Source organism: Pelophylax lessonae, assembly GCF_965119305.1.
Source record: "Pelophylax lessonae genome assembly, chromosome: 6".
NCBI classification, from domain to species: Eukaryota; Metazoa; Chordata; class Amphibia; order Anura; family Ranidae; genus Pelophylax; species Pelophylax lessonae.
Genome location: NC_138773.1, coordinates 262923213 through 262940982, shown reverse-complemented (window position 1 = coordinate 262940982; position 17770 = coordinate 262923213). Strand labels below are relative to the sequence as shown.

Below are 17770 nucleotides of genomic sequence, written 5' to 3'. Positions count from 1 at the left end.
AAAACCCAAGTTTGACTGCACGATCCCTCCAGAAAGATCTGGCAGACACTGGAGTTGTGGTACACTATTCCACTATAAAAAGAGATACTTATACAAATATGGTCTTCATGGAAGAGTCATCAGAAGAAAACCTCTTCTACGTCCTCACCACAGAAATCAGCATTTGAGCTTTGCAAATGAACATATAGACAAGCCTGATGCATTTTGGAAACAGGTTCTGTGGACCAATGAGGTTAAAATTGAACTTTTTGGCTGGAATGAGAAAAGGTACGTTTGGAGAAGGGGCACAGAATTTAATGAAAAGAACCTCTGTCCAACTGTTCAGCATGGGGGTGGATCAATCATGCTTTGGGGTTGTATTGCAGCCAGTGGCACAGGGAACATCTCACGAGTAGAAGGAAAAATGGATTCAATAAAATTTCAGCAAATTTTGGATGGTAACTTGATGCCATCTGTGAAAAAGCTGAAGTTAAAGAGGATGGCTTCTACAAATGGATAATGATCCTAAACACACCTCGAAATCCAAGGGGGATTACATCAAGAGGCGTAAACTGAAGGTTTTGCCATGGCCTTCACAATCTCCGGACTTCAACATAATTGAACATCTATGGATAGACCTTAAAAGAGCAGTGTGTGACAGACAGCTCAGAAATCTCAAAGAACTGGAAGACTTTTGTAAGGAAGAATAGGCAAACATACCTCAAACAAGAATTGAAAGACTTGGCTGGTTACAAAAAGCGTTTACAAGCTGTGATACTTGCCAAAGGGGGCAGTACAAGATATTAACTCTGCAGGGTGCCCAAACTTTTGCAGACGCCATCTTTTTGTTTTCTGTTATTTGGAAGTGTAAATGATGGAAATAAAATCTAACTTTTGTTGACATATTATAAGAATGTCTAATCTGTAATTTGATGCTTTTTGGAGATTTGTCCATCTTTCCTTGGCTTCTTTATGCACATTAATACAAATTTTTACCTGGGGTGCCCAAACTTTCGATCCCCACTGTATACCCGAAATAGGAGCTTACACGGGGATGGTGACTTTATCTGTCCCCATGTGGTAACGGAATTACAAACAAGGAGCAAGTATGCAGAACAGGAAAGTCAGAGAAAAGTCGTCACTTTTAATCTGCATACTTTATCTGGGTCAAAGTATTTAAGCTAGAGAAACCAGGCAACGTGCATTTTTAGAAAAAGGATGGCACACTGGCAGCCTCATAAGAGGTTTGCTTTAAAATGTTAGCAGTGATGTGATATGAAAGCCTTTATTCATGCATGGAAGCGTTTATTAAGCTATTCTGCTGTAATAAGTGGCCCCGCCTTTCTGTTCTGCTAAAAATACAACCTGACAGCAATCGAAATCACCCAGCCACTTACCTGCCATTCACTGTGGTGGATGTGACCCTGTCACCTGGAAGGACTACATTGAGCTCGAGGTCTCTGTCGATATTCTCCTTCTGATCCATGTTATACTGCATGGTGTCTGCAGAATCAAACGATGGCAGACTGTCAGAGTACCTCGTGTCCCCAGGAGGAAGAGGAGCCTTGCCTTTGGCTTTTTTCCTGAAAATAAAAGACAAATAAACACTTTGTCTAAACTTCACTCAACACATTTCCAGCTGGCAAGTCTGTTCTGTGCAAGTGTGAAGAATCCTGATCAAAGAAAAAGATGTCCAGTCTAATAATCCTGAATAAATATAGATAGATATAAAATATAGAATAAATATCTAAGACTACATATATATTTTATATATTATGATATACTTTATGCATATTACAGAGTGGCATTAGTTTATGCAAAATAGCATCACTAAGATCATACAATCACACACAGACCAATAATGAATAGCAGTCTCAGCACTCAACATAATAGAACGTTGGGAGGGGGGGCACATATGCTCATTTCCCCATGCTTTGTCTAAGAAAGTAAAAAACAAAAACAAAAAAGAAAAAAGGATAAAAAAAAAAAAAAAAAAAGGAAAGGAAAAGAGAAAAAGGGTAAAGAATGAATGAGACATACTCTAAATAATACTATTGCCACATCCCTGTATTACCGAAATAGAGAAAAAAGGGGAGAGGGGAATGAGAAAATCCCACAATACAATGGGGTTTCTCAGTCTCTCACATGTGTTGGGACTTTATAGGCTACTAGTAAATGCTGGTCTCGGTGAGAATAAGTAAAACAGTCATTTAATAAAAATATAAATCATTTATTTAACATGAACATACAAAAGTGTAACAGTAGACATGTATTCAATAAAACATGGTATATACATGCACATAAGTCATAAGACATAGTCTTTAACCACTGGAACCCCAATGCCTCTAAGGACTAAGGCGACTAATATGAATATATAACAAATCATGATAAATCATGATGAGAGATCATAGAAATATAGGGTTCACTTGTGGTAGATGTGGAATCGCCAAAAAAGGGAAAAAGGGAAAGGAAAAAAGGGAAAAAGGGAAAGGAAAAAAAAGGAAAAAAGGGAAAGGAAAAAAAGGAAAAAAGGGAAAGGAAAAAAAGGGAAAAAGGGAAAGGGAAAAAAGGGAAAAAGGGAAAAAAGGGAAAAAGGGAAAGGAAAAAAAGGGAAAAAAGGAAAGGAAAAAAAGGGAAAAAAGGGAAAGGAAAAAAAGGGAAAAAAGGGAAAGGAAAAAAAGGGAAAAAAGGGAAAGGGAAAAAAGGGAAAGGGAAAGGGAAAAAAGGGAAAAAAGGGAAAGGGAAAAAAGGGAAAAAGGGAAAGGGAAAAAAGGGAAAGGGGAAAAAGGGAAAGGGAAAAAAAGGGAAAAAGGGAAAGAAAAAAGAAAAAAAGGGAAAAAGGGAAAGGAAAAAGAAAAAAAGGAAAAAAAGGGAAAAAAGGGAAAGGAAAAAGGAAAAAAGGGAAAGGAAAAAGGAAAAAAGGGAAAGGAAAAAGGAAAAAGGGAAAGGAAAAAGGAAAAAGGGAAAGGAAAAAGAGAAAAAGGGAAAGGAAAAGAGAAAAAGAAAGAAAGATAAAAAAGTTAAAAAGAAAGGACAAAGAAGACAATGCTGCTTGGTATTAGAGTGCAGAGCCCTGTATTGTCAGGTAAAAAAGGAAGTTAGCAGCGGAGTGCACGAAGTACATGGTTCTAGTTATTTTTCTGTACTTGCTGCATTTAGAAATAAACAAAACTCAGGGAATCTGCATTGCAGAGATGTTCTGCACTGTTTTTTTTGTTTTTTTTTTTGCCGTGACATAAATGAATTACTGTAAAGTACAAAGCTTTATATGGGGCAGAGCAAACCTCTCACATGGGCTTTAGGTCCTGTTCACACCTGAGCATTTTATAGCGCGTAAAACGCTTATCTCTAAAGTCTCAAACCGCCCAACAAGCAAAATCCTATTCATTTCAAAGTACATGAGCTTCTTTTTTGGCAGATTACAAGCATTTTTGATAGAAGTCAATGCCTGCCTCCAAACACCTGCAAAAAACGCCTGGAAAAACACCCAAACAAATGCCTCAAAATGATACGCTCAGGTTCGAATGGATCCCTAATCTAGTATTTATACATAGAGATTGATTTACTAAAGGAAAATATACAGTGCACTGCAAGTGCATTTGCTCTAGATTTGAGAAGAAGCTTTGAAATGAGGGGAAGCTCTGCTGATTTCAATCATCCAAACATGTGCAAGCAAATTTTTTTTTTTTTTTTTTTTTTTTAATTTCCTTGTATGTGATTGGGTATACTTTGCAAAGTGAAGCTTTACCTCATTTACTAAGGTCCGAAGCACCTGCACTTGCAATGCACAGCATATTCGCCTTTAGTAAATTAAACCCAATAGTCATGGGTGTCCGCAAGGGAGGGCAAGGGGGGGGGGGGACTTCCCCTTTAAAGTGGTTGTTAAGCCACTTTATACTATCCTGTCTGGTTTGTTTAATAATCCTGTGTGCCCATGCCCTGTGCCTGTGTTTAAAAAAAAAAAAAAAGCCGTTCTTTACCAGTTTTTAGAGCGCAGATTGCCGCTCACCTAACCCGCCAACTCTCTCCTCTCCTTGTCTGACAACTGCCTGCAGAAGGCGGGGTGAGGATTCCCCGCTGACGTCAGTCAGGTTAACAAATGCTTTAAAAATAAATTCTGCCATTTCCCCTTTAAAAATAAATACTCAAAAATAAATATGACTTATGCCCTCTCCTTCATGACATTGTTTAAAAGGGGCAGAGCATGGGTAACCTTAAAATTATGCCCCCCCTGAAAAAAGTTCTGCTGACACCAATGCCCATAATGTCACTTCGAAGAACATTCTTTTTACAGCTCCCCTCTACTGAGCAGGTTTAGGGTGGGGGAGACATTTTAAGATGAAAAATGCACACATAATATTTATAAACAGGTAAAATCTATGTACCAAATAGACTTTGCTGTTCAACCAACTAAATGTATTGAAAGCAATTCCTGTGATATCCCAACAGAGTGGCCGATGTACAAAACACCCTACAGATGCACACATCTCTATATTTAAATACAATAAACATTATGTAATATCAAAAATGTAAGTCACAATAAAAATAACTGAGGAAAATGCCTCAATAATAGCTGTACACTCTGCTTTATTTCTATATTCTATTATATATATATATATATAAATTGTATATAGATATGGATTTATACACATACATACATATACACACATATACATACACACACTATAAATATATAATTATTAAATTAATATATATTTATAGTAATATATATATATATATATATATATATATATATATATATATATATATATATATATATATATACTATAAATTAAGTATTCTGTATTCTATTCATACTAGACCGCATTACAATCAAAGTTCAAAAGTACTTTAAATTGATTTCCCCTTCTTTAAAAAGAGAGCCTGTCACCACCTGCTATGCTGCCAACTAAACACAGACAGGAAATCTGTATTCAGAGAACTTGCAGAAAACCTGACAGCTGCAGAATTTTGATTCCAATAGACATAAATATCAGGATGGTCAGCGGTGTCTCTAACACTCCCAAGTACATTTTTGTGACAGGATTGCCAACCTGACATTTCAAAGTTCTGCAGCAGGTTGGGTTTCTGTAAGTACTTCTAAAGCATGCCCCCCGTCCTTGGTAATCTGCAGTGTAACGGGTGGTGACAGGGTCTCTTTAAATTGCTTGCCAGCGCTAAAATGATTCTATCCCTCAACTTCAAGATCTGTCCATCTTCAACAATACGTGAATTAAATAGATTTTTTTCTGAATTAAGTTTGGAAGGGCAAGAATAAGCCTTTTTTTTTTGTCTGAGTGACGGCTGTTCAACAAAACACGTGGAGAAAATAACTCTATGCCAATCTCCCTGAATAGTAAAAATTCCCTTACTTCCCATCCTACTTGTCACTGGACCAGAAGTAAGGAACATTTGGATGGCAACAAACCATAAAAAAACCTCACTATGCAAAAGATAAATTAAAGGGGAAGTCCATCATAACACTAAAATGACTACATGATCTAAGACTAACCTATCTAGCTCTATAAAGAAGAAATCGCTATTCCATACCCTTTTTGAAGCCGATCCGGTCCAGTCTCCAGCGGCAGAAGCTCTGCAGAGGAGACAGCCGACAACAGCTGGGAAATGAATGGGAAGTGATGTCATCCATAGAGTTACTATGTGGGTTCCATTGTCGGCTGCCTCTTCTGTACCCGCCTCCACAGCGAATCCGGATCGGCTTCAGAAAAGGTATATTTAGTGATTTCTTCTTTACAGGGCTAGATAGGTTAGTCTTAGATTATGGATAAAGAGATTTTAGGGTTAGGGTGGACTTACTCTTAAAATAAATTAATTAATAAAATGTAATTACACTTTATATTTGGTGGGCAGTGACCAGCATTGCGGTCTATTCTCTTTGGTGAATACTGGTTTTATGGAAACATCAAACTCTTATCTACATAGCCTGAACATTTTTATTTTTTTTATTTCATCAGTTCACAACTGGCAAGGCAGCTGATGCATGTGATACATGACTAATATTTAATCACAAGATTTGACCATATTTGTCAGATATAAAAACACAGTGTAGCCATTTTCATCTGTGTTCTTCTGAAACCTCATTTAAACCTATTTAATTAATATTGTAATTACATGACTTTTGGCATCAACAGAAGGGACAGACCATGTATATGGAAACAATCACATATAACTACATTCGCAGGAAGCCAAAAGGCGTTTTCCTAAGTGTTGGCATTCTTGTTTTACCATCCTATCAAATGTATTTAAACGTGAACTCCAGGGAAATGTAAAAACTATCCTTGCAGTGGAACTCCCCCTGCCTAATGCTTGGCACCAATAAAAATCAGTGTAACTGACTTATCCCTGCCTACACAGACAACTTCTCCACATGTAATTTGTCCCCAGAAGCCGCTTCTCTAACACTTTCTCTGGTGGTCGCACTCTGACATCGTTATGTACAGGACTACCAGCCTTGCATTGAATCGAGGGCCTGCCCGCAATCTGAATTGTAGGAGGAAAGGGCAAAACTGGTTTTTAATGGTATTCTAGACCAGCCTTTTTCAACCAGGGTACCTTCTGGGTTCATCAGGAGCACCTAGGTGGAATGCCTAAAAAGTGCCCCAAATTGTACAAACATGTGGTACATGCCAGTGGGTGGATCAAGCCTGTTTTCTTTTTTACACAAAGGTGCAGGTTTTCATTGTGCAATCAGTTAACCTTGGGCGCTGTGCAGGCAAGCTGCCAGCATCCTAACAACTGCTTCCATCATTGGTTGATAAAAAAGACACTAGGCACCTGAACAGCATTCTTGCTTGACCCCCCCACCTCTGTCAGCACTGGGGTTAGATGGGTGGTGCAGAGAAAATGCTGGAATATTATTCAGTACCAGTGTGCAAAAGTGTATTTGCTTTAAAAGAATAAATTACCTCTAATACTGGGTGTCCTACGTGTGTGGATGTGGCTTCAATGTGTATAAACTATTCGTTTCATTTTTTTTTTTTTCTTTTTAACCACTTAAGCCCCGGAGGATTTGGCTGCTAAACGACCAGAGGGTATTTTGCGATTCGGCACTGCGTGACTTTAACGGACAATTGCGCGGTCGTGCGACGCTGTACCTAAACGAATTTGGCGTCCTTTTTTTCCCACAAACAGAGCTTTCTTTTGGCGGTATTTGATCACCTGTGCGATTTTTTGATCACGCGCTATAAACAAAAAAAAAAGAGCGTAAATTTTGCAAAAATAGCAATATTTTTCCCTTTTTTTTATATGAAATTCCCCCCAAAAAAAATGTAAAAATCTAAATTTTTTAATATTTTCGGCCAATTTGTTTTATGCTACCTATGTTTGGTAAAAAAAAAAAAAAATCGCAAAAAGCGTATTTTGATTGGTTTGCGCAAAAGTTATTGCGTTTACTAACAAAGGGAAAGATTTTTGTCATTTTTGTTGTTTTTTTTTTTAACGCGTAATGGCGGCGATCTGCGATTTTTTTTGCGGTACTGCGACATTGCGGCGGACAGATCGGACCCTTGACTGACATTTTTGACACTTTTGGGGTTACCAGTGACATTTCTACAGTAATCAGTGCTATATATATGCACTGTTACTGTAAAAATGCACTGGTAGTGAAGGGGTTAACTTTATTTGAGAGGGAGGGGCTGTGTGTGTCCCTAGGGGCGTGATTCTAACTGTGATTGGCTGTGGCTTCAACTGTATGCAGAGTGATCAATGGATCTACATAGTAGATCCATGTGATCATCTCTCATACAGAGAGGAGAATGACTTTCCCCTCTCCCCCGCCGATCGCAGAGTGGCCGGCGGCGATCGGGTCCGCCGGTCACACGCGCGGGGGGGGTACGTGACCACGCGGGAGCGCGCCTCCGGCGGCGCGCGCTCTCTCCCTAAACCCTCACAGGCGAGCGACGTAGACCTACGTCACTTTGCCTGTGAGGGGCTGACCGCCGCCGTAGATAGTCGTGCGGCGGTCGGCAAGTGGTTAAAATCAAGAAAAGCTTTATTGAGAAAGATTCACACCATTACATTCAATAAAAGAGACACTGTCGGATGGCAGCATCAAACCATAAACATTACATAGTCCACACCATGCCACAGTCCCCCCAAGTTTATCACACATAGGTACAGTTCGATCCACAGAAAAGAGAACATAGTATATGGAAATGCAAATGCAGGGAACTCCCCCATCCCAGACACCCATCCCAGACATTCGAACCAGAAATCAACACCCAAGGAATTACAATAACAAACAGTCCAGAACGAGATCATCAGGGGCCATGCCCGGACTGTTCAACCATACTCCCCATACCTTTGAGAATTTCTGGGGCACCCCCCGATGTTGGTATATAACCTTCTCCATACGTAAAGTGGAACCCATCTGTTCCAACCACATCCTGTACGTAGGTGTTGCCTGTGCTATCCAGTGTCTCAAGATGATTAAACGGGCCTGAAAGAGCGCCCGAGCGGCGGCCTCTCTCAGAAACCTATCCTCCACTATCGACTCCAGTATCCCAAGAATACAGTGTCTGGGATCCCTAGGGATGTCCACCCCCAGAGCCCCATTAATGGCAGATATCACCGTGGACCAGTACCTGTGCAACTTTGGACATCTCCACAACAAGTGAATCAAGTCCCCTTTCTCTTTCTGGCATCGTCCACAGAGATCATCGTCGCAAAGACCCATAGCATGAAGCTTCAGGGGGGTGTGTGATGCACTCTAAGTAGGATGTAAAGCTGCGACACCTGGTGGGAGACATTGAGAGAGCAGCTATGAACTGCCTCCAAGGCCTCCTCCCACAGTTCCCCCGGGATCTCCCCCACGTCCTCGCTCCAATGGTCACAAGCCGGGCTCGGGTATTTTTCCAAAAACAAACCCAGAAGAGAGGCATAGCAGCCAGATATGAAGCCTTTGGTGTCCGTATATTGTTGCATAAGGAAGAAAACAGGAGTCGGGGACAGGAAGAGCTGTCCCCGGGCTGCCTGCACCCTCATCGCGTGTCGCAAATGAAAGTAATAAAACCGCATACTGTCCGGCAGCGAGAATCGCTCCTTAAGCTGCTCAAACGTCAGGAGGGACCCCTCCCGCAAAACATGCGTAAGGTGAGTCACCCCGTATACTCGCCACCTATCTGCCTGGTCCAACTTACATAAACGTTTCATTTTTTACATTTTTTAGAAGTGCATGTCTCCTCGAGATTTTGCAGAATTTTAGAGGGTGCCTTGACTGGAAAAATGTTGAGAAACAATGCTCTAGACCAGGGATTTTCAACAGGGGAGCCCCAGGAAAATGACATAAAACCCTTTACAATCTGATCATGAAAGGGTTACTCCTAACTTCTGTGCCCTGGCAGGAGAGAGAGAGATAGCCTATCCAGCACCTCCGTCCAGCTCTTTCCACCTCTATGCTATTATCTGTATTCCTGCCAGCAAAGCTGAAAGCTGTGCCAGCCACTAGTCCACGTCCTACCAACCGATAACGTCACCAATAAGGACACCTGTTCTATGGCAACTCACAATGTACCTTCTGACCCACTAAGATACAAGTGCTGCCGGTCTCATAGATCCCAGTGCTACGGTCATGTCTCCGCCTCCCTCACCTCTTGGCCATTCACAAAACACATTGCTCCAGGCTTCATTTAGTGAATAGAGAAGAGGAGAGGGAGGTGGACACATGACCGTAGCACTGGGGACTTTGGATACAAGTGCTGCAGTTCTCATGTGGCCCAGAAGTACAGGTGCAAGTTGACACATGAACAACTTCAATCTAGTCTGCCCCGCTACTTCTACTCTCTTATTCTCTGATACCCGCCCCCTCCCCCTCTTTCTTATTCTTTTTGCCCCTGGCCTAATTTGGTGCTACCTGGTGGTTTGGCTGGTCCGAACGGCTCGCACCTCCCCTCTACACCCCCCGAGACCCATAGCCGGGCCTCCTCCCTACACTGACAACTATCCCTCCCCGTGCCTGGGCTTTCTCTGCCCGGTGGAAGGGCATATCCACTAACTTTGCCTTGCCCCGCTTGGGAATATGTTCCCCCCCCTAGAGACTCCCGTAATCCTGCAAGACTTACACTCTCCCTCTGGCGCTGGGGTCTCACTTCAACCCAAATCCTCAGACCACGGGCCTTGTCTTTACTTGGGAGTACCTTTTATGTATCAGCCTTACCCACTTATGCAATACGATCCAACCCGACCTTTCTGAGTAGTTGCATACTAGGTCTTCCCTCTTACCGAAGACCAGTTGTTTTTGATCCTGTGTATGCTGGTTTAGCTGTCCTATGTTATGTTGATTTCTTTGGCTTGTCTGACCATTCGTGTCTGTATTACCATTTGCATTCCATGTTCTTGTAATTGCATTCTTTTTTATTATCAATAAAATGTTTTGAAAAAAAAAAGAAAGGACGCATGAACAAGTGTCTCTATTTAAGGGTTTGGCCTAGTCCACATGGGCATACTTAACCCACTTGCCTACTGGGCACTTTTACCCCCTTCCTGCCCAAACATAATTTTCAGCTTTTAGTGCTGTCACACTTTGAATGACAATTGTGCAGCCATGCAACACTGTACCTAAATTAACTTTTTATAATTTTTTTTGGTGGTATTTAATCACCCCTGGGTTTTTTATTTTTTGATCATTTTGAAAACAAAAAAAAAAACATTTTTTCTTTGTTTCGGTTATAAAATGTTGCAAAGAACTCATTTTTCTCTTAAACTGATGTGCGTTGATGAGGCTGCACTGATTATCAGTGTAGATGTCCCCTGTCACAATGGCCGGTTACTGGATCTCCTCCGCATGAGGAAAGGTTTGCCGATAACCGGCAAGTGCGTTTACATTGTGATCAGCTGTGATTAGACACCGCTTGAGTGCAGTGTCTGTGATGGGCTGTCCCGTGGATGGAAAGGCTGCTATGGGATCCGGTGTGTTGGTGTCCATAGCGGGTGTATCCCCCGCTGAGATCCTGCCATATGAAGGATCATCTGTGAGCGGTAAGGAAGATCTCCTTTGCCTGCTTTTAGCAGGACTTTGCGTTGAAGGGGTCAACTGACCTGATGCTGGGTCCGGATCAACGTCCGCCGAGGTCAGGGAGTCCTGTAAGAGGGCCGCCGCAGCCAGAGCGCTGGCTGCATCTCTGTGGAGAGGGGCCTGGGCGCCATTTTGGCGAGACCTTCCCGCTACAGGCGGGAAGTAAAGGGTGAGTTTCCTCGGCTTCGGTCGGTCTCTCTGACGCCTGGACATCTCCGCCGGGTGCTCGGGCAATCTACAGTGATCGTGGGTGTAAGCAGGCAGAATATGTCGGCTCCGTCGAGGTGTTGTCCCTGGTCCAGTGCAGGAGCTCCTAACTCATGCGGTCATACACGTCCGCGGTCGCTCCGCCCCCTGTGATTAGACACCGCTGATCACATGGTAAAGGGCCACTGTGATTGGTTCTTTACCCCGATCTGTGATCGGCGGTGTTTTTCAGCTATATCGTGGTTGGGAGGAGCTTAAGCGTACGTCCATGTGAGGACCATGTTTTGCCTACATGGTATGCAGAGACGAGTTTTATTCATGTCAATTGGGATGCAATACTTGCATGGACACAGCCGCTGCTCCAAATTTGACAATCGCGTAGATCTGGGTTCATGTCCCTGAACACACATTGTCTGTGGATTTTTAAACACTCCATGGAAAAAAATTTAATCTAGCAGAATACCTTATGGTGAGGTTGGTTTTCAGTCCCCTTTTTCGGTTAAGCCTGTGTTTGCAGGATAATTAGCTTTTGCAGCTCAGTGCAACAAATTTACTCCCATAAGGCGGCAACAGCCTGATGGCCGCACTCCCGGCCAAGTATCCTTACATTTATGATCGTGTGCTGTGCTTAAGAGGTTGGGTCCGTATCAATAGTTGCCCACTTGGGTGGCATGGCTAGGATGCACATGTGCAGCATGGACAGGGTATTTAGCATCGTGCCCACTGGCATGCAGTGTTCATGGTACCCAGGTGCATAGGAGCCAGGATCCTTATCCTGCTTGGGGGGTTGCATGCGCATTGTGATGGGTGGGTAAGGAATCGTCAGTAGTAGTCCCCACCGCATAACATATTACTTGAACAGTGCGTGCACTCCCTGGCTGGAAATTCAGGTGAAGCGCAACTGAGAATGGCACGGCGTGAAGATCTTTTAAAAGGCAAAATGTATTTTGGGAGAATATGAGGTTAAGACATTTGTTTTACTGCTAGCTTCTTGGAACTAAAGAAATAAACAGTAATTTGCACTGGAGGGTTGAATACTTCTTTAGAGTGGGCCAAGCATGGGTTCACTTTAACGTCATGTTAAACATCCACCCAGGTTCTAGTTCACTGAAAAGATAGCACATAGCTGCCAACAAACAGGAACTGAAAATACATTCCACCCTTCTTCATCTGTAGTTTCATTCAATGATTGATCTACTAATCTGTAACTCCAACAGTAAAAGGTGAAAGAGTCAGAAGAAGAGAACACACACGTGCTGCAGAAAAATGAAGTTTCATCCAGAACAACCAAATTCCTTGCTGCTTGCTAAAGGCAAATGTTCAACTTTGGTTTCAGGTTTTGCATATCAGCTCCATGGAATTAAACACCATATGAGCAACCACTTTATACCCAAGCACTCTGTGTGTATTCAATGCTTTTTCAACATACACCATAAACTGCAGGGTTTAAAGGCCCATCTACAGGAATTTGGACAACCGTCCAGTGTCCCCTTCCCCACCTGCACACTTGCTACATCTACATGCTACAATGCTTTCTACATCTAGGGTCGAGCTGAAGAGGCTGTAGTGCTTGCATTTTACCCGCCCTGCAAGGTTCTGGAGCTCTCCACCCCCCCACCTTCCCAGAGCTACAGGCTGTGGGCTGTCCCTCAGCATCACCACATACAAAGCATGGCTTTTAACCCTCTGAAAATAAATACTAATTTCCCTCGCCTCTTCCCCCACCCAAAAACGGGATATTTTAGATGCAGGGGAGGGGCCAAAGTTAAAGGGGACTGAACTTCTTCCTGAAAGAGGCGGGAGGGGGGGCGCAGCCACAGCTGGGAGCGCCTTAGAGAGGAGGCTTCAATGGACCAGTCGCACCACTAGAGGGACCCTGCTGGAACGAGAAATAAGGCAAGAATTGCAACGTATTCATGCATCCCTAGACAGCTCCAAGATGGCCAGTGTGCATGAGTCCTAAGGCAATGGCAAGGCTTTGTGAAATAGTCCTGCAGTCAGTACTTTCTAAAGAGTTTGTGTACTGGAAGCTTCAGGAGCAGTGCACCTAGTACACAGAGTGGGGGAGGATTTAAAAACGTAATGACCATCTGAAGGGTAGATTTAGACCTACGCCAAAATCTCTCTTGCCTCTGAAGCTCGGTCTCCATTTGAATCACGCTCCAGAGGCCACTGACAGCCTGTTTTAACCCCATTTTTGCCAACAAACATGCTGCAATTGAGTGCATTGCAAACAGTTTTGGGGTGTTTTCACCGCTTCTCAATTTACTTGAATGTGTAGCATTCTGAGGTCTTTCCACCCACCGATCTCTACAAGTGAACTTTGCCACAGGAGCGAAGCAGCTTAAAGGAGGGGCTGTTGGCAGGGGAGGGGCAAAAACATGGCTCAACCGCACATTTTAGCTTCTCCTCTGAAAGCAAATCTAAACTAAGTCTTATAGGCAGCCTGTATAAGAAATAAGGACATTTTTAATTTAACGAATGGATAAACATGCAAATATTTTCTATTCAGAGGTTTACTACTACTGCGAGTTAAAGTGCAGACACTGAGAGGTGTACCTACCTAGCCAAACCTTCCTGTTACTCCAATGCTTGGAGCTCATAAAGTTACTGGAGCTACTTTTGAAACAGAATGGGGCATATTTGGCCCCCTACACTTCAACGAGAGTGCCTGAAAAAAAGTATTTTTCAAGCCAATACAACCATCTCCTCCTCCTGGTTACTAGATGGCTAAAAAAAAACAAAAAATAAACAAAAACTCTCAAGCCTGAAAAAAAGTGCAAAAAACGCACAGGAAAAAAAATGTTCCCAAATTGCTTACGCTTAGATGCGAGTGCAGCTGGCACAAGAAGGGCAGAGGTATGCTTGATGTCCACAATGTGACGATGTGCAACACCCAATGGGGGACGAGCTTCATCTTGGGTGACAGGAGAAGAGTTTTGGTTCACTGCTTATGCACCGGCAAGCTGTTTATATGTTGAATAGTTCCGATTTGCCAGTTTTTTGTGCAAACATTGGCTAAAGAATAGCATGCTTAAAAAAAAAAAAAATGAAAAATGCTCTAAAAGCAGGATTTAAAACATATGGAAGTCTGGCAGGCTGACGGCCCAGATGTTTAAGCTGCTGCCGTTATGCATTATGAAGAAACTGAAAATGAAAACATGTTCTGTTTCGCTCAAATCCCAATTACTTAAAGACTGCAGAATGTAAACAGAGCATCGTTGTGTCCGGGCCTCGGAGAGTCACATGTCGTAGAGTTGTACAAACTCTGGATTATATTGAAAGAAAGGGCTTCAGTGTGCAAATTTCCCCTGTTCTCAGGGCTTCCCTTGTGTGTTGCTTTTGATTTATACTGTCTTAGTAAGCATGCTGTGTATGGACAGCTTATTAAAACAGCACAAATCACCATTAATTCTAACCACAAGTCTTGTATGGAAGGACGTAAAGCTATAATATATACATAAACTCAACAAATTTCTATAAACCCGTTTCTCTAATAGAGCAATGGTGCTCCGCCGTTGGTATGTGTACCTACAGGGGTACGGGCCAGTACTTTAAAGGGGTACTTGGAAAAATATGTAATAATGGCGGGGAAAAAAAAAAACTCCTGCGCTGCAGCCGTCAAAGGATCCAAAGGTAATGTCACATGTCCACCCAACTTGCTGCCCAGGCCTAACCCCTCCATTATTATCCAAAGGTATTGCCACATGTCTACCTAACTTGCTGCCCAGGCCTAACCCCTCCATTATTATCCAAAGCTAATGCCACATGTCCACCCAACTTGCTGCCTAGGCCTGACCTCTCCATTATTATCCAAAAGGTATTGCCACACGTCTACCTAATTTGCTGGCAAGCCCTGGCCCCCCCAGTGACAACCTGCTGTTGTGGAAATTGTATTAGGACTAGTGTGGACATTTTTCAGGATGTGTTTTATTTAGCTTGGCAATACGTGTACGGGCGAACCGGCATTGATGAAAGACCTTAGACGCGTTCATCCTACATAGAACATCTCCGCCTACGAACACCCAATGCGCGTGTCTGTTTGCCGGTAGAGATCTATGTGTATTGCGGTGCGGAGTTCAAGGATCAAGCTGCAAGGATTTGACTTCCAGCAGGGGGGGGGGGGGCACTGTATAATGTTCAGATTTGTTCTTTTGGCGGGAATATGTTTGCTCTGTGAAGTCAATATAGTTTTGATATCTGCCTTCAAAGAATTCAAAAGGTGCCCACATGTCCACCTAACCCACTGCCCATCCCTGACCCCCCCAGACACAGCCTACCTTACTGGAACTCAAGCTCAAATGTGTCATGCTGTTGGTGGAGGTTGCGTGCTCTATCTGGTAAGAGGCACCATTTGTCAGACCTGCGCTGGGACAGGGATATAAGTGTTGCCCTCCCAGGTGACTGGAGAGGGATCTTAGGCATGGGCTCACATGAATAAGTAGTTGAGTCACCTTCTGGCCTCCTCCTGACTGGCTGACCAATTTTTGCCTTCTGTGTTCCTCTGATTGTTTGACAGAGCTCTGGATGCATTGGGCTCTTCTGTTCTCCCCTGATCAGTTGACTTGAGCTGTAGATAGGTTGTTTAGGTCTCCTGTTGTCCACCCCATGACTGGCTGACATGGGCGCAAGATCTACAAATTAAATATATTGATCCTGCGAGCTATCTATTGTATGAAATTAAGTGAATTTAAGCTGCTAGCATTGTTCACAATCCCACTCATGTGCTAACTAAATCAATACACAAATTCTGCGCTATGTGAATGTTAAATGACTATACAATCAGAATATAACAATATCAAAATAATATTAAAAAGTGCATAAATATAGGGAAATATTGTCCAAAATAAATGTGCAATCACCATACAACAAGGAAAGAGTCCATGCAAATGACTGCCTGCAATGAAAATATAAAGAAAAAAAAAATCAAGAAAAACAAACAGTGCTTAATCCGCCGTGCAATTCCTTTTCAGTGCAAAAAAACAATAATGTGCCACCTCGATGTGCTCCCCCCCACCAGGAATATTCTCACCTGGGGTAATGTGATCACCGCGATTAAGCGTGATCTAAACCAGCTTTTTAACCCACTGTTGGCTATATCCAACTTCTCCAACCTCCTTCTAGGCTCCTCTCATTACGGATTGTAGTATCCCGATATAGTGATTAAAAGAAAAGCCAATAGTGCTTATACCCTTTTAAAATTGCATTTATTAAAAAAAAAAAAAAAAATTATATATATATATATATCACAGGGTACTCACTCTTTACAGGTGCTTGCAGCGCACCAAACCAACACAAGCAGTCACAATCCAAAGATACATAGTTTTTAGGACAATCCAGTGTAAACAGCAGCCACACAAAGGGACCTAGCCTCCAGCTCCACGTTGGTTCCTACTCCCTAGGTGTCGTCACCATCCTGGCCCCTCCCCTACGCGTATCGACACAGGGTCACGTGTCTTCCTCAGGGGAAATTGTAATTGGGAATTAAGCCAAATAATAATCGCAGTGATCACATTACCCCAGGTGAGAATATTCCTGTTGTGTGGGGGGAGCACATCGAGGTGGCACACTAATTGTTTTTTTGCACTGAAAATCAAGCACTATGTGTTTTTCTTGATTTTTTCTTTATATTTTCATTGCGGCAATCATTTGCATGGACTCTTTCGTTGTTATATGGTGATTGCACATTTATTTTGGACAATATTTCACTCTATGTTGAACAAATTTTCACTATATATATGCACTTTTTAATATTATTTTGATATTGTTATATTCTGATTGTATAGTCATTTAGCATTCACATAGTGCAGCATTTATTGTGTATTGATGAGCGTAAGATGTATTGGGGGGGGGGGGGGGGTCACATCCTGTCGTCTGGGCAGATGTCCGCACTAACATTGGGTTAGAGGCCCGTTAAATATCCTATTAACCCTTCCCCCCAATGGGGGGGGGGGGTACAATTTATGGCAATGGGCCAAGGAATACCTAAGTTAAAAAGTTGGGAGCCACTCTAAGGAGGTTTTAAAGAGATTCATTCATAAAAGAAGGAAAAGTTCAGGAGACCATCAGAATGAAGGACATTCAGAATAAATGAGGTATGGTGTTTGTGTGGAGGGCACTTTTCCCATACGTAGCTGTGAATTTTAAGTATTGCACCATTCTCAATGGAATTTTCTTGTTTACTGTACATGTCCGTTTACAGACCTAGAGCTTATGCATGGGGAAAGAAAACACATTCATTTTCTAAGCTACTTACTTTCCCTGGATATATAAAAAAAAGCTAAGATGTCTTGGAGGTACAGTGATCCGTTAAATCAGAAACCATACAACTACAGCCAAAACTACTAAGCCCGAAGCTACATTAAAAAACAAAAAAATATAGTAACGTCACTGCTGGAATATTAGGGGATATAATTTGTAGGATTATCCCCAAATATGGCTGAAATACAACATTATTTCTTCTAGCAGGGATTAGAAATAGAAGTCTGGGCACATCCACTGCCTTTTATATTTACAGTCTTAATAAATCAAAGCTTACCAGCAGAAGTTTTG

At 42.4% G+C, this 17770-nt stretch overlaps 1 protein-coding gene across 1 annotated transcript in view; it reads right to left on the bottom strand.

The window, feature by feature from the left end:
- The window catches only part of COBLL1 (cordon-bleu WH2 repeat protein like 1), a 259317-nt gene that overhangs the window by 74719 nt on the left and 166828 nt on the right, over positions 1-17770 (bottom strand). Inside the window, exon 3 of the mRNA XM_082260783.1 lies at positions 1377-1562. Within this exon, the coding sequence (XP_082116909.1) occupies positions 1377-1562 (186 nt within the window). The remainder of the gene's footprint in view (positions 1-1376; positions 1563-17770) is intronic.